Source organism: Gopherus flavomarginatus, chromosome 4, assembly GCF_025201925.1.
Source record: "Gopherus flavomarginatus isolate rGopFla2 chromosome 4, rGopFla2.mat.asm, whole genome shotgun sequence".
Taxonomy (NCBI): domain Eukaryota; kingdom Metazoa; phylum Chordata; order Testudines; family Testudinidae; genus Gopherus; species Gopherus flavomarginatus.
Window position 1 is genome coordinate 217,369,821 of NC_066620.1, and position 24,462 is coordinate 217,394,282.

General features: G+C 61.5%; 1 protein-coding gene and 1 long non-coding RNA gene across 3 annotated transcripts in view; one reads left to right on the plus strand and one right to left on the minus strand.

Annotated features, from left to right (window-relative positions):
• LOC127050005 (uridine-cytidine kinase-like 1) overlaps positions 1-24,462 on the minus strand; it is a 31,346-nt gene that overhangs the window by 3,176 nt on the left and 3,708 nt on the right. For both annotated transcript variants that reach the window (XM_050951494.1, XM_050951493.1), the window contains exons 3-10: positions 20,303-20,409; positions 19,740-19,910; positions 14,577-14,648; positions 9,828-10,017; positions 9,312-9,373; positions 8,004-8,020; positions 2,744-2,842; positions 1,307-1,400 (exon numbers count right to left, since the gene is read on the minus strand). In XM_050951494.1, coding sequence (XP_050807451.1) covers positions 1,307-1,400; positions 2,744-2,842; positions 8,004-8,020; positions 9,312-9,373; positions 9,828-10,017; positions 14,577-14,648; positions 19,740-19,910; positions 20,303-20,409 — 812 coding nt within the window. The remainder of the gene's footprint in view (positions 1-1,306; positions 1,401-2,743; positions 2,843-8,003; positions 8,021-9,311; positions 9,374-9,827; positions 10,018-14,576; positions 14,649-19,739; positions 19,911-20,302; positions 20,410-24,462) is intronic.
• Positions 5-1,298, plus strand: LOC127050020 (uncharacterized). The gene is made up of 3 exons (XR_007774136.1): positions 5-381; positions 706-966; positions 1,126-1,298. It is a non-coding gene; the product is annotated as an uncharacterized LOC127050020 (long non-coding RNA).

Consider the following 24,462-nt stretch of genomic DNA (forward strand, 5'->3'; position numbering starts at 1 on the left):
AGGAGAAGAGCAGGTCATTAACGTGGGGGCAGACCCTGAGCCAGGCTGCAGCATGACGCAGCAATTTCGTCCAGACAGCGTAAGACCAGGTAGCAAAGGGCAGAGCCTGGGCCTTACATGACAGGTGGGGGCAGGTCACCGGGAAGGGGCAGGGCCTGTACCGTGACTGGCAGGCAGAAAGGGTGGGGCCTATACCTTGAGTGACAGGCAGGAGGGGCAGGTCACTGGGGAAGGGGCAGGGCCTGTACTATGAGTGGCAGGCAGGAGGGGCAGGGCCTGTATCATGAGTGGCAGGCAGTAGGGGCGGGTCACTGGGGAAGGGGCAGGGCCTGTACTATGAGTGGCAGGCAGGAGGGGCAGGGCCTGTACCATGAGTGGCAGGTAGCAGAGGCAGGTCACCCAGGAAGGGGCAAGACCTTTACTGTAAGCAGGAGAAAGAGGGGCAGGCCTGTAGCATGAATGGCAGGCAGGAAAGGCCAGGGCAGGGCCTGTAGTGAAAGTGGCAGGCAGAAGGGGCAGGGTCTGTACCATGAGTGGCAGGCAGGAAGGGTGGGTCACCAAGGAAGGGGCAGGGCCTGTAGCATGAGTGGCAGGCAGAAGGGGCGGGGCCTGTAGCATGAGTGGCAGGAAGGTCAACAGGGAAGGGACAGGGCCTGTAGCATGAGTGGCAGGCAGGAGAGGCAGGGCCTGTATCATGAGTGGCAGGCAGTAGGGGCGGGTCACTGGGGAAGGGGCAGGGCCTGTACTATGAGTGGCAGGCAGGAGGGGCAGGGCCTGTATCATGAGTGGCAGGCAGTAGGGGCGGGTCACTGGGGAAGGGGCAGGGCCTGTACTATGAGTGGCAGGCAGGAGGGGCAGGGCCTGTATCATGAGTGGCAGGCAGTAGGGGCGGGTCACTGGGGAAGGGGCAGGGCCTGTACTATGAGTGGCAGGCAGGAGGGGCAGGGCCTGTACCATGAGTGGCAGGTAGCAGAGGCAGGTCACCCAGGAAGGGGCAAGACCTTTACTGTAAGCAGGAGAAAGAGGGGCAGGCCTGTAGCATGAATGGCAGGCAGGAAAGGCCAGGGCAGGGCCTGTAGTGAAAGTGGCAGGCAGAAGGGGCAGGGTCTGTACCATGAGTGGCAGGCAGGAAGGGTGGGTCACCAAGGAAGGGGCAGGGCCTGTAGCATGAGTGGCGGGAAGGTCAACAGGGAAGGGACAGGGCCTGTAGCATGAGTGGCATGCAGAAGGGGTGGGGCCCGTACCACGAGTGGCAGCCAGGAGGGGCAGGTCACCAGGGAAAGGGCAGCCCCTACAGGTCACATACTTTGAGTGGCAGGAAGGAGAGGGCATGTTCAATCAGCAGCCTCATCAGGCGCTTGGAATAGAAGATGAATTCGTCTCTGGTTGTGTCCTTGTTCCTGTGGGACCAGTGACAGAGATGAGAGCAAACTCCAGGCCCTGGGGCCCCTGCCTCCCCCCACCCCAATGGCACCCCAATTCCAGCCCCATCCCACGGGCAGGAGACTGCAGCGCAGGGGAGTGGATGGGGGCAGAGCAGGCATATTGGGGAAAATATCTCGTCGCTCCCCAGACTGAGCCAGGTTCTCCCAGACGGCTGCCAGGATAGATCCATGCACGCCCTGCACCGGGGCCTGTCACCTCTCCCATGTGGGGGTCCCACGGCATAGAGGGGACCTAGCCATCACCTCCCCTCCAGGGAAAATAAGGGAAGAACTGATATGGGAGTCATTTAATAAAGAATGGCATTAATTATATTCCTCTCCTTTTCAATCACCGTGGATTTATGGAAATAGTTTGATAGGATCTCTCTCTTTCTGATGAGGTTACAAGTTTGGCTGATAAAGGTATCAGTGGTGATGTGATAGACTTAGATTTCTGTAAGACATTTGACTTGGTACCACGTGACACTAACTAAAATGATACATATTCAAAATGGCACACAGTAAGTGGATTAAAAGATAGCTGACAGGTCTCAAAATAACACTGTAAACAGTAAATCATCCTCAAGAGAGTGCTCCTAGTGAGGTCCCACAGGGATCTGCTCTTGGGCCCTCTGAAAGAAAACAAACCAACCCTGATAAAGATTGGGGAAGTGGTAAATAATGAACAGGACAGGTCACACAGAGAGCCAGATCACTCTTTTAATATGGCTAGATGTAAATGTATAGATCTAGGAACAAAGAATGCAGCTGATACTCAGCACAGGGGACACAGTTATTTTGGGAACGATTTGGGAGTGGGGATGGATAATCAGCTCAACATGAGCTGCTCCTGTAATGCTGTGGCCAAAACAGCTAATCCCAGCCTTGGATGCATAAATGGGGACTCTCAAGTAGGAGTCAAGAGGTTATTTTACCTCTGTATTTGGCACCGATGGACACCCTGCAGCAAAAGGAACCAGGGCCAAAGGAAGCCCATGTTTGAGAGACTTTGTCAACCACATCTCGGGGTGTGGGGGGCGCTTAATTTGAAATATGCCTGTCAGAGTGAGTTACTGGAAAAGTCAGAAGAGAAACTGAGGCAGGGGGACAGGAGTGCTCCAGGACTGCAACTAGGCCAGCCCTCCTCCCCGCCCCGGGGAGAGGGCGGGCGGGCGGAGACGACAGGGGTGGGGGGCAAGGAGAGGCTGCCCCCCAGGGGGAGAGGACGAGGAGGGAAGGAGAGGCTGGCCCCCAGGGGGAGAGGACGGGGGGGAAGGAGAGGCATGCCCCCAGACACAGCAGCCGGGAGGACACAGTACCTGATGATGGTGTGCATGCCACGCACCTGCGGCGTGCTCTCGAGGACACTCAGCGACTTGGGCAGCGGCTGCCCTTGGTGGGCAGAGGCCAGGGCCGCTCTGCAGAGATAGACAAGTAAGTGTGGCTCTGCCAGGCGTTGGCACAGGCATGCATGCACCAGCCCCCGCCAGCAGCACATGCAGGGACGTGCCGGTGGCCCTGCAGCTCCACCACATTCACTACCCTGCGGGCACGTGTGTGTCTGATACCTGCACGGCAGCACCGTCCGCCAGGGGGCTGCCAGGCAGTCCCATGCCCTGCTCCTGGGGCTCCCTCCAAACACAGGGCACAGACCCCCAGCTGCATGGGGTGGGGGACACGTAGATACTTGCTCTGGCACACCAGGGAGGGCCCCACCTCCAAGGAGCTGGACTAGCAATGGCAGTGAAGCTGCAGTAGCCTGGGCGGGGTTGCAGGCTAACCCCACCCGCCGGGGCCCTGGTACATACTTATCACTCAAGTGACTTGTGATCTAGCTAGATTGAGGCTAGTTTAGACAGAAGCTAATGCAGGTGCAGCCGCCCCACGCAGTACAGACAGCCCCTAAGGGCCTGCTGTGACAAGGGAATTGTAAGAGCTGTTCTGAAGCCTAGCTGTGCCTCAGTTTCCCCTATGCACTGCACTGTTACTCACTGGGGAAAAGGGATGACGTTGGCTCTCAGGGCAGGCTAAGAGACCTAGGTGGGTGTCATCTCCCCATCTGGGTGGAATGAACGGAGTCATCAGCAAACCAGCTGACATCTCCCAGCTCAAGAAGGGGGCCAGAGAGAAGACCAGCTCCGATGACTCCTCTCAGCAAGCAGGCTGAGCCGAGACCAAACGACTGGTGAGTGAGAGCTGGGATGGGTGCTGGCTTCTGGAGGAAACGCTCTCCCCTAGGAACTGTCGATCTAACTTCCGTCACTCAGGGGTGAGAAAAGGCCACGTTACAGGCGCTGGTCAGCGGGAGACGCTCTCCCACCACCATCACTTCCGCCTCTTGCCGAGGTGCAGTAATTACCCCAATGGGAGAGCGCTCGCCCGCTGGCATAGCGTGCCTCCACCAGACGTGCTGCAGGCTGGGCCATGTGGTGCAGACTAGCCGTGACTGAGGAGGTCAGACTTAGGGCTTGTCTATGCTCAAAATGCTGCAGCTGCCTTACTGTAGCAGCTTGGTGCAGACACGCCGGAAGGACGTGGTGTCGATAATCCACCTCCCCAGGAGGCAGGAGCTAGGTGGATGGAAGAATTCTTCTGTCAACCTAGCGCTGCCTAGACGGGGACTTAGGTCAGCTCAACTATGCCACTTCCGGGGAGTGGGTGGGATTTTTCACACTCCTGAGCATCATAGTTACACTGACCCAATTTAAACCGAGGGGGGGGGGCACTCAAGTTCACTACAGTCTGGCTGGGCTCTGCACTGACCACCATGGTCCATGCTTCAAGCTTCTCCTCTCTGGGCTCAGCCAGGACTCCCCTCTCTGGGCGCCTCACCCTGTTTAAAGCAGCTGTGAGTGTCACTGCAAATACCCAGAGAGGGGCCTGGATCGCGGCAAGTAGACAAGTCTCTACTCAGACGGGTCTCACCGGGACTCGCTGACCACAGCTCTTGGAGTGAAGCAGCACTGCTGGAGCCCAGCGGTTCAGACTCGGGAAAGGAGAGTGGGAACCGTGGGGTCTGGCCCACTGAAGGGCTCCTCCGAGAGTCTGTTCCCAAGCTGGGGACGTAGCACCGATCCCGTGGCTCCATGACCCCCACGCAGCCCTGAACCCAGCTGGGTGTCCCTTCCAGGCCCAGCTGCTCTCACGGCTGTGGTGCAGTTTGAGGCCAATGATGCGTGTGTCTCGCTGGAGGAAAAGCAGGAGCAGCCTGCCCAGTGCTCCCCTGGGCGAAGCCCATATCCCGACCGTGCAGGCCACAAAGTTCATGCAGTGGTGTCACGGAGATATCACTGAAGGACTGTCTGGATATATGGACTCTCTACTCAGACCCTATGCCACCAGCACTCCCAGCTATCTCCGTGACACCACTGATTTCCTGAGGAAACTACAATGCATTGGTGATCTTCCAGAAAACACCATCCTAGCCACCATGGATGTAGAGGCTCTCTACACGAACATCCCACACACAGATGAAATACAGGCTGTCAGGAACAGTATCCCTGAAGATGCCACAGCACAACTGGCTGCTGAGCTCTGTGCCTTTATCCTCACACACAACTATTTCAAATTTGATGACAATATATATCTCCAGATCAGTGGCACCGCTATGGGCACCCGCATGGCCCCACAATATGCCAATATTTTTATGGCCGACCTGGAACAACGCTTCCTCGGCTCTCGTCCACTCACGCTCCTTCTCTACCTACGCTACATTGATGACATCTTCATTATCTGGACCCATGGGAAGGAGACTCTGGAAAAATTCCACCACAATTTCAACAGCTTTCACTCCACCATCAACCTCAGCCTGGCCCAATCTACACGGGAGGTCCACTTCCTAGACACCACAGTGCAAATAAGTGATGGTCACATTAACAACACCCTATACCGAAAACCTACCGACTGCTATGCCTACCTTCATGCCTCCAGCTTCCATCCTGGGCACATCACACGATCCATTGTCTACAGCCAAGCACTGAGGTACAAACTCATCTGCTCTAACCCCTCAGACAGAGACCAACAGCTACAAAATCTCCACCAAGCATTCTCAAAACTACCATACCCGCACGAAGAAATAAGGAAATAGATCAACAGAGCCAGACGTGTACCCAGAAGCCTCCTACTGCAAGACAAACCCAAGAAAGAAACCAACAGGACTCCACTGGCCATCACTACAGTCCCCAGCTAAAATCCCTCCAACGCATCATCAGGGACCTACAACCCATCCTGGACAATGGTCCCACACTTTCACAGGCCTTGGGTGGCAGGCCAGTCCTCGCCCACAGACAACCTGCCAACCTGAAACATATTCTCACCAGCAACTGCACACCGCACCATAGTAACTCTAGCTCAGGAACCAATCCATGCAACAAACCTCGATGCCAACTCTGCCCACATATCTACACCAGCGACACCGTCACAGGACCTAACCAGATCAGCCACACCATCACCGGTTCATTCACCTGCACGCCCACCAATGTAATATACGCCATCATATGCCAGTAATGCCCCTCGGCTATGTACGTCGGCCAAACTGGACAGTCTCTACGGAAAAGGATAAATGGACATAAATCAGATATTAGGAATGGCAATATATAAAAACCTGTAGGAGAACACTTCAACCTCCCTGGCCACACTATAGCAGATCTTAAGGTGGCCATCCTGCAGCAAAAAAACTTCAGGACCAGACTTCAAAGAGAAGCTGCTGAGCTTCAGTTCATCTGCATATTTGACACCATCAGCTCAGGATTAAACAAAGACTGTGAATGGCTTGCCAACTACTGAACCAGTTTCTCCTCCCTTGGTTTTCACACCTCAACTGCTAGAACAGGGCCTCATCCTCCCTGATTGAACTAACCTCGTTATCTCTAGCTTGCTTGCTTATATATACCTGCCTCTGGAAATTTCTACTACATGCATCTGACTAAGTGGGTATTCACCCACGAAAGCTCATGCTCCAAAACGTCTGTTAGTCTATAAGGTGCCACAGGACTCTTTGCTGCTTTTACAGATCCAGACTAACACGGCCACCCCTCTGATACTTGACACAAAGTTCATGGGGCATGGGACGCTCGGCTTCACTGCCCCCCAGCTCCTCCAGGGGCAGGGCTAGCAGCAACCGAGCTGGGCTGCAGCAACTGCTCCCCAGGACTATCTGCCGCTCTCCTGGTGACCAGAGCCCTCCTCCCACAGCAGGGAGCCCAGCGTGCACCATGGCCCTGCCTGGCAGGGGGTTAGTGCCAAGAGGCTGCGGAGAGGCCTGGGTGACAGCACCAGCCCTGCAGGTCACACACACACACAGCACCGTGGGCAGGCTCTGCTCCGCTCCACTCCGGGGGGCTGGAGCTCAGGGCTCAGAGACAAACAAAGCCAGTCATGAGTCAAGGAGACGTTCCCCCAAGCCAAGCAACACACACAGGAGGGGCCAGGGCAGCAGGGAAGGAACAGAGACAAACTGTCCTCACATATCCCAGCGCAGCTTCCTCTGGTGCAGACACTGCGGGCCCACAGGGACAGGGGAGGGCACAACGGGGGACAAAAGAGAGACAAACGGGAGTTAGAGGGCAGCAGCAGCTTCCTGCTGTGGGGAGAGGAGGGCAGTCCAACAGGGCCCGAGGGGAGAAGCATCTGGCCCCAGCCCTAGCGAGAGCAGGGAGCTACTGGAAGCACCTGGAGGAGGGAAGCGGCCTGGTCCCACCTAGCTGCAGGGACAGGGAAGGGTGTGGAGCTGCCTGGCCCCAGCAGGTGGCCATGGAGGACCCCCGCCCCGTTTTGGCTTTGCCCTGCCACAGCCTGGCAGCAGCAGCAGCACGGCAGTGTCTGAGCACAGCACGCCCAGCAGCGCTGCGTTAAGCTGGCAGTCCCAGTGTGGGAGTGTGCACTGGGGCTGCTGCCCCTTTCCAGACCCCCTATGGAGGAGCCAAGCCCGCTCCCCCCCCCCACGACTCAGCAGCACAGCCTGGCCCAGTGCCCAGTGCGAGCAGCAAGGAGAGCGGCCAGAGAGGTCCCAAGGGGTCAGACCCCCTCCCATATACACACACACTCCCCTCAGCTGCCCAAAAGGAGGCCAGCAGAGGAGGCAGGGCACAGGTCCCAGCGCACAGGTCCCAGCGCACCTCACTCCAGGGAGCTGTACCAACAAGCTGCCAGCAAGCCGCAGCAGCTCTCCCTGCTTGAGGAGCCCCTCAGACTCCAGAGGGGATGCGATCGGCAGCTCCCAGGCTGCAAGCCACCCAGCAGTGAGCTCAGCTGCGCCAAGCAGAGGCCCCCCAGGGGACCCCAGCACACGCTGTGGAGGGCCGGAGCCATCCCCAGTGGGCAGGTGGCAGCTGCAGGGGCTCCCAGGCAGCCAGCTACAGGTGCAGCAGCAGGGAGTCTATGCACATCATGCGCCACGGGAATCAAGTGGTCACTAGCGCTGCCAGCCCTTCAGCAAGGCCAGTGTTCCCCATGCCTCGTCTGTGTGGCTGCTCCCTTCCCCGGTCCCGGCACTGCGCCCCAGGGATAGGTCTGGGCTGCTCCCCTCCCTGCACTGCTCCCTGGGCTGAGGGGAAAGGGGCCGCACTGCACCCATCGTACCTGACCGTGATTTCACGCTGCAATGGCGAGAGCCCACGTCGGGAGACAAGGTGATTACAGGGCAGGGGATGGGGAGAGAAATACAGAACATCTGTCACTGCACGCAACTGGCCACAAGCCAGCCGGCACCCAAGCCAGCCCCACAGCAGCCCAGCCCCCACGCCCACCCCGATGGCAGCCCAGCACCTCCAGCCATTGCGAACTCCGAGAGCAGGCAAAGCCACAGCAGAGCCATCGGCAGAGGGTGCACGTATATCCATGGAGGGGCAGGGCTGGGCAGGAAGGGGGCTGTGGGGCAGGATGGGGGCACTGGCAGGGCTGTGTGTGGGGAGCTCAGGGCTGGCAGGAGGCTGTGGGGCGGGAAGGGGGCACTGTCAGGGCTGTGTGGGGGGAGCTCAGGGCTGGCAGGAGGCTGTGGGGCAGGATGGGGGCACTGGCAGGGCTGTGCGTGGGGAGTTCAGGGCTGGCCGGGGGCTGTGCGGCAGGATGGGGGCACTGGCAGGTCTGTGTGTGGGGAGCTCATGGCTGGGCTGACAGGAGGCTGTGAGGCAGGATGGGGCACTGGCAGGGCTGTGTGTGGGGAGCTCAGGGCTGGGCTGGCAGGAGGCTGTGGGGCAGGATGGGGGCACTGGCAGGGCTGTGTGTGGGGAGCTCAGGGCTGGCAGGAGGCTGTGGGGCGGGAAGGGGGCACTGTCAGGGCTGTGCGTGGGGAGTTCAGGGCTGGCCAGGGGCTGTGCGGCAGGATGAGGGCACTGGCAGGGCTGTGTGTGGGGAGCTCAGGGCTGGGCTGGCAGGAGGCTGTGGGGCAGGATGGAGGCACTGGCAGGGCTGTGTGTGGGGAGCTGAGGGCTGGGCTGGGCTGGGCTGGCCGGGGACTGCAGGTCAGGACTGTGGGACCAGGCGAGCAGGGGCCAGCTACCAGCGTGGGGCGCCAGACTGGATAACAAGGGGGTGTGGGAGACGTGCAATGGGGTGCCCTGGGCCAGCCACCTCAGCCCCTGCTCGCTCTCACCCCGCCCCCCTCAGCCTGGCTGGAGGCACCACTGGGGCACCAGGGGCCTTGAGACGGGGACAATCCTGGGTTAGCAGGAGCCACAGGACTCGGGGCCCGTGTCCCCCCCAAAGCGCACACTGACCAAGGGGCTAGAGACAGCCGCCGCCAGGCTGGGCCGAGCGCCTCCCTGCCCACAGCCCTTCCTGCCCCAGGCCCTAGCCCAGCCCCCCTCACCTTCTCCAGCCCCCCACCCTAGCCCAGCCCCAGCCCCCTTCACCTTCTCCAGTCCCCCATCCTGACCCAGCCCCCCTCACCTTCTCCAGCTGACTGTGCACATGCTGCACAATAAGATCCAGGGCCACAAAGTTCTCCCCACCTGACAGGGCAGCAAGAACCGGAAATGAACCACAGCCCTTCTACCGCCCCGCCAACCCACCAGCCCTGCCCACCCCACACTCCTCCCCTCCCCGGAGCCCAGCCCACCCCACACAACACCCCGACCCCTCAGCCCAGCTCCTCACCCACTCACCCCACACCTGGAGCCCAGCCCCTCCCAACCCAACCCCCCAGCCCTGCCCACACACAACCCTGATCCCCAGCCCAGCTCCCCACCCACTCACCCCAACACTTCCACCGCCCTGGAGCCCATCCCCCAACCTACCCACCCTGACCGCCCAGCCCTGCTCACCCTGACACCCCTTCAGATACCCAGAGCACTGCCTCACCCGCCCTTGCCCCTCCTGTCTGCCCGACAGCCCACCCACTGCCCACTTGGAGCCTGGCCTCACTCCCAGATCCACGGAGACCCGCTCCCCTGGCCCTGGCCTCACCTCTGGGCACCACGATGTCGGCCACCTGCACGGTGGGCTCGATGTACTGCTCGAAGGCCGGCTTCACGAACTTGTTGTACTGCTTGATGACACCGACGATGTCACGCCCGCGCTCCATGATGTCACGCTGCAGCCGCCGCACCAGCCGGATGTCGGAGTCCGTGTCCACAAACACCTTCATGTCCAGGAGCTGGGGGGCCGGGAGGGTGAGCACCCGTCCGGGCCCTCCCCCCGCACACCCAGCTCTGTCCACACAGAGCACAATGGGCTGGTTCTCAGGAGAGGCCAGCTGGCTGTTCCCTCTCCCCACAGGCCAGTGTCCCCCACCCCGCCAGGGTGCTCTGAGGACAGATCTGTCCTCCCCACCCGTTCCCAGGCAGCGCCCAACCCCCGCAGGCACCCAGGACAGCGCCCAATGCCCCAGGCAGCGCTCAGCCCCCACAGGCACCCAGGACAGCAACCAGCCCCAGGCAGCGCCCAGCCCCCGCAGGCACCTGGGACAGCGCCCCCTGCCCCGGGCAATGCCCAGCCCCCGCAGGCACCCGGGACAGCGCCCTCTGCCCCAGGCAGCACCCAGCCCCGCAGGCACCCGGGACAGCGCCGAGCCCCCGCAGGCACCTGGGACAGCGCCGAGCCCCCGCAGGCACCCGGGACAGCGCCCTCGGCCCCAGGCAGCACCCAGCCCCCGCAGGCACCTGGGACAGCGCCCCCTGCCCCAGGCAACGCCCAGCCCCCGCAGGCACCCGGGACAGCGCCCTCTGCCCCAGGCAGCACCCAGCCCCGCAGGCACCCGGGACAGCGCCGAGCCCCCGCAGGCACCCGGGACAGCGCCCTCGGCCCCAGGCAACGCCCAGCCCCCGCAGGCACCCAGGACAGCGCCCTCGGCCCCAGGCAGCGCCCAGCCCCGCAGGCACCCGGGACAGCGCCCTCTGCCCCAGGCAGCGCCCAGCCCCCGCAGGCACCCGGGACAGTGCCCTCTGCCCCAGGCAGCACCCAGCCCCCGCAGGCACCCGGGACAGCACCCAGCCCCCACAGGCACCCGGGACAGCGCCCCCTGCCCCAGGCAGCGCCCAGCCCCCGCAGGCACCCGGGACAGCACCGCTTGCCCCAAGCAGAGCCCAGCCCCTGCGGGCACCCGGGACAGTGCCCTCTGCTCCAAGCAGCGCCCACCCCCGCAGGCACCCGGGACAGCGCCGAGCCCCCGCAGGCACCCGGGACAGTGCCCTCTGCCCCAGGCAGCGACCAGCCCCCGCAGCCACCCGGGACAGCGCCCTCTGCCCCAGGCAGCGCCCAGCCCCCGCAGGCACCCGGGACAGCACCGCCTGCCCCAAGCAGAGCCCAGCCCCTGCAGGCACCCGGGACAGCACCCAGCCCCCACAGGCACCCGGGACAGCGCCCTCTGCCCCAGGCAGCGCCCAGCCCCCGCAGGCACCCGGGACAGCACCGCCTGCCCCAAGCAGAGCCCAGCCCCTGCGGGCACCCGGGACAGCGCCCTCTGCTCCAAGCAGCGCCCAGCCCCCGCAGGCACCCGGGACAGCGCCCAACCCCAGGCAGCACCCAGCCCCCGCAGGCACCTGGGACAGCGCCCTCTGCCCCAGGCAGCACCCAGCCCCCGCAGGCACTCGGGACAGAGCCCCCTGCCCCAAGCAGAGCCCAGCCCCCGCAGGCACCCGGGACAGAGCCCCCTGCCCCGGGCAGCGTCCAGCCCCTGCAGGCATCCGGGACAGAGCCCCCTGCCCCAGGCAGCGCCCAGCCCCCGCAGGCACCCGGGATAGTGCCCCTTGCCCCAAGCAGAGCCCAACCGCCGCAGGCACCCGGGGTAGTGCCCCTTGCCCCAAGCAGAGCCCAACCGCCGCAGGCACCCGGGACAGCGCCCCTGCCCCAGGCAGCGCCCAGCCCCCGCAGGCACCCGGGACAGCGCCCTCTGCCCCAGGCAGCGCCCAGCCCCCGCAGGCACCCAGGACAGAGCCCTCTGCCCCAGGCAGCGCCCAGCCCCCGCAAGAACCCGGGACAGTGCCCCCTGCCCCGGGCAACGCCCAGCCCCTGCAGGCACCCGGGACAGCGCCCCCTGCCCAAGGCAGCACCCAGCCCCCGCAGGCACCCGGGACAGCGCCGAGCCCCCGCAGGCACCCAGGACAGCGCCCTCTGCCCCAGGCAGCGCCCAGCCCCCGCAGGCACCCGGGACAGCACCCAGTCCCCGCAGGCACCCGGGACAGCACCCCCTGCCCCAGGCAGTGCCCAGCCCCCGCAGGCACCCAGGACAGCGCCCTCTGCCCAAGCAGCCCCCAGCCCCCGCAGGCACCTGGGACAGCGCCCTCTGCCCAAGCAGCACCCAGCCCCCGCAGGCACCTGGGACAGCGCCGAGCCCCTGCAGGCCCCCAGGACAGCGACCTCTGCCCCAGGCAGCGCCCAGCCCCCGCAGGCACCCGGGACAGTGCCCTCTGCCCCAGGCAGCACCCAGCCCCCGCAGGCACCCGGGACAGCACCCAGCCCCCACAGGCACCCGGGACAGCGCCCCCTGCCCCAAGCAGAGCCCAGCCCCTGCAGGCACCCGGGACAGCACCCAGCCCCCACAGGCACCCGGGACAGCGCCCCCTGCCCCAGGCAGCGCCCAGCCCCCGCAGGCACCCGTGACAGCACCGCCTGCCCCAAGCAGAGCCCAGCCCCTGCGGGCACCCGGGACAGCGCCCTCTGCTCCAAGCAGCGCCCAGCCCCCGCAGGCACCTGGGACAGCGCCCTCTGCCCCAGGCAGCACCCAGCCCCCGCAGGCACTCGGGACAGCGCCCCTTGCCCCAAGCAGAGCCCAGCCCCCGCAGGCACCCGGGACAGAGCCCCCTGCCCCGGGCAGCGTCCAGCCCCTGCAGGCATCCGGGACAGAGCCCCCTGCCCCAGGCAGCGCCCAGCCCCCGCAGGCACCCGGGATAGTGCCCCTTGCCCCAAGCAGAGCCCAACCGCCGCAGGCACCCGGGGTAGTGCCCCTTGCCCCAAGCAGAGCCCAACCGCCGCAGGCACCCGGGACAGCGCCCCTGCCCCAGGCAGCGCCCAGCCCCCGCAGGCACCCGGGACAGCGCCCTCTGCCCCAGGCAGCGCCCAGCCCCCGCAGGCACCCAGGACAGAGCCCTCTGCCCCAGGCAGCGCCCAGCCCCCGCAAGAACCCGGGACAGTGCCCCCTGCCCCGGGCAACGCCCAGCCCCCGCAGGCACCCGGGACAGCGCCCCCTGCCCAAGGCAGCACCCAGCCCCCGCAGGCACCTGGGACAGCGCCGAGCCCCCGCAGGCACCCAGGACAGCGCCCTCTGCCCCAGGCAGCGCCCAGCCCCCGCAGGCACCCGGGACAGCACCCAGTCCCCGCAGGCACCCGGGACAGCACCCCCTGCCCCAGGCAGTGCCCAGCCCCCGCAGGCACCCAGGACAGTGCCCTCTGCCCAAGCAGCACCCAGCCCCCGCAGGCACCTGGGACAGCGCCGAGCCCCTGCAGGCCCCCAGGACAGCGACCTCTGCCCCAGGCAGCGCCCAGCCCCCGCAGGCACCCGGGACAGTGCCCTCTGCCCCAGGCAGCGCCCAGCCCCCGCAGGCACCCGGGACAGTGCCCTCTGCCCCAGGCAGCACCCAGCCCCCGCAGGCACCCGGGACAGCACCCTCTGCCCCAGGCAGCGCCCAGCCCCCGCAGGCACCCGGGACAGCACCGCCTGCCCCAAGCAGCGCCCAGCCCCTGCAGGCACCCGGGACAGCGCCGAGCCCCCGCAGGCACCCGGGACAGTGCCCTCTGCCCCAGGCAGCGACCAGCCCCCGCAGCCACCCGGGACAGCGCCCTCTGCCCCAGGCAGCGCCCAGCCCCCGCAGGCACCCGGGACAGCACCGCCTGCCCCAAGCAGAGCCCAGCCCCTGCAGGCACCCGGGACAGCACCCAGCCCCCACAGGCACCCGGGACAGCGCCCCCTGCCCCAGGCAGCGCCCAGCCCCCGCAGGCACCCGGGACAGCACCGCTTGCCCCAAGCAGAGCCCAGCCCCTGCGGGCACCCGGGACAGTGCCCTCTGCCCCAAGCAGCGCCCACCCCCGCAGGCACCCAGGACAGCGCCCTCTGCCCCAGGCAGCGCCCAGCCCCCGCAGGCACCTGGGACAGCGCCCTCTGCTCCAAGCAGCGCCCAGCCCCCGCAGGCACCCGGGACAGCGCCCAACCCCAGGCAGCACCCAGCCCCGCAGGCACCCGGGACAGCGCCCTCTGCCCCAGGCAGCACCCAGCCCCGCAGGCACTCGGGACAGCGCCCCTTGCCCCAAGCAGAGCCCAGCCCCCGCAGGCACCCGGGACAGAGCCCCCTGCCCCAGGCAGCGCCCAGCCCCCGCAGGCACCCGGGATAGTGCCCCTTGCCCCAAGCAGAGCCCAACCGCCGCAGGCACCCGGGACAGCGCCGAGCCCCCGCAGGCACCCGGGACAGTGCCCTCTGCCCCAGGCAGCGACCAGCCCCCGCAGCCACCCAGGACAGCGCCCTCTGCCCCAGGCAGCGCCCAGCCCCCGCAAGAACCCGGGACAGTGCCCTCTGCCCCAGGCAGCGACCAGCCCCCGCAGCCACCCAGGACAGCGCCCTCTGCCCCAAGCAGAGCCCAGCCCCCACAGGCACCCGGGACAGCGCCCCTGCCCCAAGCAGAGCCCAGCCCCTGCAGGCACCCGGGACAGCGCCCAGCCCCCACAGGCACCCGGGACAGCGCCCCTGCCCCAGACAGCGCCCAGCCCCTGCAGGAACGCCATACCTTCAGCAGCTCCTTATTGGCAAAAGATAAAATCCCCTCGAACACGACCACATTGGCCCCATAGATGGTTTTCTGCAGGGAGAGAAGGGCCACACCATGCTTCAGAGACCGGTAACCCTGCCCCTGTCCACTCCCCCACTGCACCCCATGCCCTTGCCCTACCCCAACCCATCCCCACACATCCCATCCTTCCCACAAACACACACACAGTGCACTGCTCCCAGCCCTCCCCTCCCCTCGGGAAGCCATGTGTCTGGAGGGGCTCCCCGCCCTGCCCCCACAAGCCCCCAGCGCTCCCCTCCCCTCGGGAAGCCGTGTGTCTGGAGGGGTTCCAGCCCTGCCCCACATGCCCCCAGCCCTCCCCTCCCCTCCCCTCGGGAAGCCATACGTCTGGACGGGCTCCCGCCCTGCCCCACATGCCCCCTGCCCCCAGCCTTTCCCTCCCCTCGGGAAACCGTATGTCTGGAGGGGCTCCCGCCCTGCCCCACATGCCCCCTCCCCCAGCCCTCTCCTCCCCTCGGGAAGCCGTAGGTCTGGAGGGGCTCCCGTCCTGCCCCACATGCCCCCTGCCCCCAGCCCTCCCCTCCCCTCGGGAAGCCGTACGTCTGGAGGAGCTCCCGCCCTGCCCCACATGCCCCCTGCCCCCAGCCCTCCCCTCCCCTCAGGAAGCCGTACGTCTGGAGGGTGTCCTGCCCTGCCCCCACATACCCACTGCCCTCAGCCCTCCCCTTGGGAAGCTGTACGTCTGGAGGGGCTCCCCGCCCTGCCCCACATGCCCCCTGCCCCCAGCCCTCCCCTCGGGAAGCCATATGTCTGGAGGGGCTCCTGCCCTGCCCCACATGACCACTGCCCCCAGCCCTCCCCTGGGGAAGCCAGACGTCTGGAGGGGCTCCCGCCCTGCCCCACATGCCAACTGCCCCCAGCCCAACCCTCCCCTCGAGAAGCCGGACGTCTGGAGGGGCTCCCGCCCTGCCCCACATGCCCCCTGGCCCCAGCCCTCCCCTTGGGAAGCCGTACGTCTGGAGGGGCTCCCGCCCTGCCCCACATGCCCCCTGCCCCCAGCCCTCCCCTTGGGAAGCCGTACGTCTGGAGGGGCTCCCGCCCTGCCCCCACATGCCCACTGCTCCCAGCCCTCCCCTCCCCTCAGGAAGCCGTACGTCTGGAGGGGCTCCCCGCCCTGCCCCCACATGCCAACTGCCCCCAGCCCTCCCCTCCCCTCAGGAAGCCGTACGTCTTCTGATAATAAGAAACGTAGGGCAGTGGTGGTTGGAGACTCTCTGCTGAGGGGGATGGAGACACCCATCTGTCGCCCTGACCGTTCATCCCGGGAGGTATGCTGCCTGCCAGGGGCCCGTATCCGAGATGTTACAGAGGCATTGTCGAGGATTATCCAGCCTTCTGACGACTACCCCATGCTACTCATCCATGTGGGCACAAATGATACTGTGAGGTGTGACACTGAGCAGATCAAGAGTGACTACAGGGCTCTGGGAGTACGGGTTAAGGAGTTTGGAGCGCAGGTGGTATTCTCTTCGATTCTTCCTGTCGAAGGTAGGGGTCCGGGCAGAGACAGATGCATCGTGGAGGTGAATGCCTGGCGCCAGGAGGGCTTTGGCTTCCTCGACCACGGGAAGCTATTCGAGGAAGGACTGCTAGGCACAGATGGCGTTCACCTTTCGAGGAGGGGAAAGGCCTTATTTGCTCACAGACTGGCTAACCTAGTAAGGAGGGCTTTAAACTAGGTTTGACGGGGACAGGTGAGCAAAGCCCACAGGTAAGTGGGGAACAAGACCTGGGAGATGGGTTGGAAACAGGAGGGAGCGTGGGCTATAATGGCAGAGAGAAAGGAGGGTCAGGGCAAAGCTGGGAGGCAAGATCAAACCAGTATCTTAGATGCCTATATACAAATGCAAGAAGTATGGGTAATAAGCAGGAAGAACTGGAAGTGCTAATAAATAAATATAACTATGACATTCTTGGCATTACTGAAACTTGGTGGGATAATACACACGACTGGAATGCTGGTGTGGATGGGTATAGTTTGCTCAGGAAGGATAGACAGGGGAAAAAGGGAGGAGGTGTTGCCTTATATATTAAAAATGTACACACTTGGACTGAGGTGGAGGTGGACATAGGAGATGGAAGTGTTGAGAGTCTCTGGGTTAGGTTAAAAGGGGTAAAAAAACACAGGTGATGTCGTGCTGGGAGTCTACTACAGGCCACCTAATCAGGTGGAAGAGGTGGATGAGGCTTTTTTCAAACAACTAACAAAATCATCCAAAGCCCAAGATTTGGTGGTGATGGGGGACTTCAACTATCCAGATATATGTTGGGAAAATAACACCGCGGGGCACAGACTATCCAATAAGTTCCTGGACTGCATTGCAGACAACTTTTTATTTCAGAAAGTTGAAAAAGCTACTAGGGGGGAAGCTGTCTAGACTTGATTTTAACAAATAGGGAGGAACTTGTTGAGAATTTGAAAGTAGAAGGAAGCTTGGGTGAAAGTGATCATGAAATCATAGAGTTTGCGACTCTAAGGAAGGGTAGAGACAATGGATTTCAGGAAGGCGGATTTTGGTAAGCTCAGAGAGCTGATAGGTAAGGTCCCATGGGAATCAAGACTGAGGGGAAAAACAACTGAGGAGAGTTGGCAGTTTTTCAAAGGGACGCTATTAAGGGCCCAAAAGCAAGCTATTCCGATGGTTAGGAAAGATAGAAAATGTGGCAAAAGACCACCTTGGCTTAACCACGAGATCTTGCATGATCTAAAAAATAAAAAGGCATCATATAAAAAATGGAAACTACGTCAGATCACATAGGACGAATATAGGCAAATAACACAGGAATGCAGAGACAAGATTAGAAAGGCAAAGGCACAAAATGAGCTCAAACTAGCTATGGGAATAAAGGGAAACAAGACGACTTTTTATCAATACATTAGAAGCAAGAGGAAGACCAAGGACAGGGTAGGCCCACTGCTCAGTGAGGAGGGGGAAACAGTAACGGGAGACTTGGAAATGGCAGAGATGCTTAATGACTTCTTTGTTTCGGTCTTCACTGAGAAGTCTGAAGGAATGTCTAGTATAGTGAATTCTTACGGGAAGAGGATAGGTTTAGAAGATAAAATAAAAAAAGAGCAAGTAAAAAATCACTTAGAAAAGTTAGATGCCTGCAAGTCACCAGGGCCTGATGAAATGCATCTTAGAATACTCAAGGAGTTAATAGAGGAGGTATCTGAGCCTCTAGCTATTATCTTTGGGAAATCATGGGAGACGGGGGAGATTCCAGAAGACTGGAAGGGGGCAAATATAGTGCCCATCTATAAAAAGGGAAATAAAAACAACCCAGGAAACTACAGACCAGTTAGTTTAACTTCTGTGCCAGGGAAGATAATGGAGCAGGTAATTAAAGAAATCGTCTGCAAACGCTTGGAAGGTGGTAAAGTGATAGGGAATAGCCAGCATGGATTTGTAAAGAACAAATCGTGTCAAACTAATCTGATAACATTCTTTGATAGGATAACGAGCCTTGTGGATAAGGGAGAAGCGGTGGATGTGATATACCTAGACTTTAGTAAGGCATTTGATACGGTCTCGCATGATATCCTTATCGATAAACTAGGCAAATACAATTTAGATGGGGCTACTATAAGGTGGGTGCATAACTGGCTGGATAACCATACTCAGAGAATAGTTATTAATGGCTCCCAATCCTGCTGGAAAGGTATAACAAGTGGGGTTCCACAGGGGTCTGTTTTGGGACCGGATCTGTTCAATATCTTCATCAACGATTTAGATGTTGGCATAGAAAGTACGCTTATTAAGTTTGCGGACGATACCAAACTGGGAGGGATTGCAACTGCTTTGGAGGACACGGTCAAAATTCCAAATGATCTGGATAAATTGGAGAAATGGTCTGAGGTAAACAGGATGAAGTTCAATAAAGATAAATGCAAAGTGCTCCACTTAGGAAGGAACAATCAGTTTCACACACACAGAATGGGAAAAGACTGTCTAGGAAGGAGTATGGCAGAAAGAGATCTAGGGGTCATAGTAGACCACAAGCTTAATATGAGTCAACAGTGTGATACTGTTGCAAAAAAAGCAAACGTGATTCTGGGATGCATTAACAGGTGTGTTGTAAACAAGACACGAGAAGTCATTCTTCCGCTTTACTCTGCGCTGGTTAGGCCTCAACTGGAGTATTGTGTCCAGTTCTGGGCACCGCATTTCAAGAAAGATCTGGAGAAATTGGAGAGGGTCTAGAGAAGAGCAACAAGAATGATTAAAGGTCTTGAGAACATGACCTATGAAGGAAGGCTGAAGGAATTCGGTTTGTTTAGTTTGGAAAAGAGAAGACTGAGAGGGGACATGATAGCAGTTTTCAGGTATCTAAAAGGGTGTCATCAGGAGGAGGGAGAAAACTTGTTCACCTTAGCCTCCAATGATAGAACAAGAAGCAATGGGCTTAAACTGCAGCAAGGGAGATTTAGGTTGGACATTAGGAAAAAGTTCCTAACTGTCAGGGTAGTTAAACACTGGAATAGATTGCCTAGGGAAGTTGTGGAATCTCCATCTCTGGAGATATTTAAGAGTAGGTTAGATAAATGTCTATCAGGGATGGTCTAGACAGTATTTGGTCCTGCCATGAGGGCAGGGGACTGGACTTGATGACCTCTCGAGGTCCCTTCCAGTCCTAGAGTCTATGAGTCTGGAGGGGCTCCCGCCCCACATGCCCCCTGCCCTCCCCTCCCCTCGGGAAGCCGTACGTCTGGAGGGGCTCCCGCCCTGCCCCACATGCCCCCTGCTCCCAGCCCTCCCCTCCCCTTGGGAAGCCGTGTGTCTGGAGGGGCTCCCGCCCTGCCCCACATACCCACTGCCACCAGCCCTCCCCTCCCCTCGGGAAGCCGTACGTCTGGAGGGACTCTCGCCCTGCCCCACATGCCCCCTGCCCCCAGCCCTCTCCTCCCCTTGGGAAGCCATGTGTCTGGAGGGGCTCCCGCCCTGCCCCACATGCCCCCTGCCCCCAGCCCTCCCCTCCCCTCGGGAAGCTGTACGTCTGGAGGGGCTCTCGCCCTGCCCCACATGCCCCCTGCCCCCAGCCCTCCCCTCCCCTTGGGAAGCCGTGTGTCTGGAGGGGCTCCCGCCCTGCCCCACATACCCACTCCTTGCGGCGGCTGTGCGTGGTGAAGTCGTACACCGGCACCTTGACGCTCTTGCCCTTCTTCAGCTTGCGCAGCACGCTGATCAGCAGGTCGAAGTCGAAGGCGTCGGGGTGGTCGAAGTTGTACTCGTTGCGGGCAGCCAGCTCCTGCTGCTCCTTATTCAGCACCTGGGGAGCGGTGGGGGCGCACAGGGAAGAGGGTGGAGCAGCATACCGGGGAGGGGCACAGGTGCAGTATGTGGAAGAGAGGGAGAGGGGCACGGGGAAGGGTTGATAAGATGGAAGAAACTTAGTCTGTTTGATCTGCCAAAATTCAGAAACGGAGCCCAGTGTCCCCACCCTGACACCCCTCCAAGCAGCTGCGCCACTGGTGGGGACCCAGGGCCGTCTCCCAGGCAGAGCTCAGGAAGCCCAGCTCTCCAAGCCTTCAGCCTCAGCTAGGCTCTGGCCCTCCACCCCCATTCCCATCAGCTGGTCAGCCTCAGGGCTGGGGCAGCTGAGTGCCAGAGCCCTGTGCAGCCCTGTCGGGGCTCCCCCTTCCCCCGGGGCACACTGCTCACCTTATAGAAGCAGTCCATGGACAGCAGCACCACCCAGGGCACATCCAGGGCCTCAATGATCTTATTGGCCACCGTGGTCTTGCCTGACGCGCTCCCTCCACACAGGCCTGGGGAGAGAAATCCACGTGGGACGCTGGCACTAGCCGCTGCTTCCCCAGCGCAACACAGAGGAGCCCGAGCCACCTCCCCATCCAGGAGAGTCACAGGAAGGTCAGCATGGAGAAAACAGCCACATCCCACCCCCCATCTGGGGAGGGGCAGGGGAACCCTATCGGCAAGAGCTTGTCACCAGCATGCTGCAGCTTGGGCCCGCCCCCGACATACCCAGCAAGGCCCCCCAGGGAACGCTCTGGGCCAGTTAGCAAGGGCTCCCAGCCACAACACTGACACCAAAGCTCAGGGCCCTCAGAGTCAGGCACAGCCCCTGCTATGCCACACCCTCAACCATGACTGTCACCCTACTCCACCCCCGAGGGGCAGCAACCTCCCACCATGCACGCTGCTGCCCCGGCAGGCATGGGGCACCCTCGGGGCCACGCGGGGGGAACCCCGGAGATCAGCAGGCAACACATGCCCATCCCCGTGGCTTCAGGGCAGCTGGTCCCTGCTTGGGGAACAGGACGGGACAGAGTTGCCTGACCCACATCATCTCCTGAATATGCTGTCTGGTAGCACTGTTCCAAACTTTGCAGAGACTCTGCCGAGGGCTAAGCTCAGGCGTGGCAGAGGCCAGGTGGGTCGGTGCAGGCTGCTGGGCAAAGGGACAAGGCCTTTCATTGAGCAGCTCTGAGAGCTAGCCAGACACCCCCCCGAACTCACCAGCACCTGCTGACCCCTCCAGCTCACTGTCACCCCTAGACTGCCATCCCCTCCCTACTACTGCCCTCCCCACCCACGTCACCCCCCCAACTCACCAGCACCTGCTGTCACCCCTTGAGCCTGCTCCCCCATTCTTCATCATCCCCTCCCTGCCTGTCACTGCCCCTCCCATCTGCCAAGTATCAGAGGGGTAGCCGTGTTAGTCTGGATCTGTAGAAGCAGCAAAGAGTGCTGTGGCACCTTATAGACTAACAGACGTTTTGGAGCATGAGCTTTCATGGGTAAATACCCACTTCGTCAGATGCATGCCTCCCATCTGCGTCACTCCCTCCCCAAGTCACCAGCACCTGCTGACCCCTCCAGCTCACTGTCACCCCTAGACCCTCCATCCCCTCCTTACTACTGCCCTCCCCACCTGCGTCACCCCCCCCACTCACCAGCACCCGCATACCCCTCCAGCTCACTCTCACACCTTTACCCCGCTCCCCCATCCCCTCCCTGCCCCCTCCCACCTGTGTCGCCCCTCCCCCACTCAACAGCAGCCACTGACCCCTCCAGCTCATTGTCACCCCTTGACCCTGCCCCTCCCACTGCCCATCATCCCCTGCCTACTGGCCACTTCCCTCCTCACCCTCTCATCCCCCCCCGCTCCTCCCTCCACTTGCCATCACCCCTCTGCCCCCTTAAGCTCACTGTAACCCCCATGCTTGCTTCCCGTCACCCCACACAAAGCATGATCCCCTCTGATCCCTGTGTCCATGTCGGTTGCTGAATCAGGAAGCCTCATGGGCAGGACCCTTCAGGGCAATCAGCACGTCCATTCTGATACGTCAGCCACACGGGCTCCCTCCCCCCTTGCTCTCTGCCCCACTGAGCCCCAGGGAGCTCGGACTGGTGAAAGAGGGGCTATTCCACAGCTGGTGCCAGCAACAGCGGTGCTTGGAGCAGGCAGCTCATCTACTCACAGTAAGGCTCAGTGGGGTGAAGGCAGAGAGGGGGAACGGCGCCAGGCTGCAGCGGGGAGGCTAGCAGCGCAGAGCCGGACCTGATCGGGAGTGGAGGAGTGGTTGGGTGGGCAGGAGAGGCCTGGGGGCTGAGGGGTGCACAGCAGCAGGTTCACACCCACTGAGAGTCAGTGCAGTCCATAGTCTAGGACAGGGATCAGCAACCTTTCAGAAGCGATGTGCCGAGTCTTCCTTTATTCACTCTGATTTAAGGTTTCACGTGCCAGTAATACATTTTAACCTTTTTAGAAGGTCTCTTTCTAGAAGTCTACACCTGATCTGTATGTAAAGTAAATAAGGTTTTTAAAATGTTTAAGAAGCTGCATTTAAAATTAAATTAAAATGCAGAGCCCTCAGGACCGGTGGCCAGGACCCAGGCGGTGTGAGTGCCCCTGAAAAATCAGCTCACATGTCAAAGGCGGCACGTGTGCCATAGGTTGCCTACCCCTGTGTGACGAACTGGGAATGTTCTTAATGTTTTCTATGAATACTGTGTTGGTGCCTCAGTGTCCCCATGGCAGTTCTTAAGTATCTGGCAGAGCAAAGGGCCAGTGCACCTAAATGCCTGGCACTCTGTCTCCTAGCAACTGATGGCCTGGGCCCCTCCTCTGCAAAGGTGCCAGCTGAAGGTGTTGGAGACAAAGGGATCAGGTGACCTCCTGGCCTGGGAAAGGGGCTGAGCAGAGAGGAGGGGCTGGAAGGGGTGGTTAGTCGGGAGCTGGCTGGGGACGAGGAGTGAAGTGCAGACGTGGGGGGCCTGGCTCACTGCCCCCCAGAATGGACCCGGCTGAGGGGTCCCATTCGCTGTACCCACAAGCTCTGTTTTAGACCCTGTTCCTGTCATCGAATAAACCTCTGTGTTACTGGCTGGCTGAGAGTCACGTCTGACTGCAAAGTGGGGGTGCAGGACCCTGTGGCTTCCCCAGGACCCCGCTGGAGCAGGCTCGCTGTGGGAAGCGCACGGAGGGGCAGAGGATGCTGAATGCTCCAAGGAGAGACCCAGGAGGTGAAGCCATGGGAGCTTCTTGCCCTGGAGACAGTCTGTTCCAAGGGAGAGGAGGCTCCCCAGAGTCCTGCCTGGCTTTATGGGGACCAGTTCCAGAGCATCGCCCGGTGACTCTGTGACAACTGGTGGCAGCGGCGGGATGTACTGCACCCCGTGAATGGCGCTGCTTGCAGTAAGTGACTGGGGAGCAGTAAAACAAAGGAGGGATAATGAGGACCAGGCGTGCTGAAGGCTCAGAGAGGGACGGTTTCAGGGGGCGATTAACGTCTGGGAGTGTGGGACCAGCGAGAAGGACTGTTGGAGTAACGGGGTCCCCCTGAGGACTGCAGTGAGCAGTCTCGGGGCGGAGGAGCTTGCCGCTCGACCCTGGGAGAGAGAAGGATTTTTGCAGTAGCAGGTTCCCCTGGGGATTGCAGGAGCAGTCCCAGGGGCGGCGGAGCCTGCAGCTCGACCCTGGCAAAGAGGTGGTGATCACAAGAAGGGCTGGCACACCAGGGCTTCTTCCTGGAAACCATAGGGGAGATAAGAGCACACAGGCCTGTGAGTCCATAGCCACTTGGCAACGGTGAAGTGATGGCCTATCACCATCCCCTTAAGAAGGACATTGTGATCCTGTGCACACAGAGAGGGTTACGCATGGGGAAGTTTACCAAGGCACAGTTAATCGTGCAGTTGGAGGAGAAGGACCGCTCTGAGGAGCAGATTCCTGACCCAGATGGGGCTACAAGAGGATCTGGGAGCAGCTGGAGCCGCAGCCAGGCATCTCCGAGAGTCTAGTCCCCAACCAGACGAGAGTCTTCACGATTGGGTTCCCCATCAGGGGATCGGAGACGGATGGGATTGGAGCAGAGCCCGAGAGAGCGAGAGGACCGTGAGAGAGAGCAAGAGCCCGAGGAAAAGCTGCAGGAGAAGCAGCAGCAGCATGGACTGGCGATGGTGGAGCGGAGAGACATAGGGGGCTGCCTAGGGGTCAGTGGGGAAACACGCCTGGGGTGGTGAGATCCTGGGACAGAGGGAACTGTGGTGGTGCAGTCGCAGATGCTGAGGGGCTGTGGGACCTGGGTGAAGGTCCCCAGGGTGAAGCCCCTCGCCCTGCCTATGGGCCGGATCCCTGTGCAGACCCAGGAGGGGTTGGGCTGGCTAGTAGTTGGGGTTCTCCAGGATATCGGCTGGGAGGCCCTGTTGGGGAGTGACTGTGTCTCTCTGGGACAGGATCCAGACCCTGCTCCTGTAACGGCCTAAATCCAGGGAACCAATTGGCTAGGATGGAAATAGTCAGTGAAAATGCAAATGACCTGGCTGGCAGGGGGGAAGGGCTGCTGGGCTCAGGA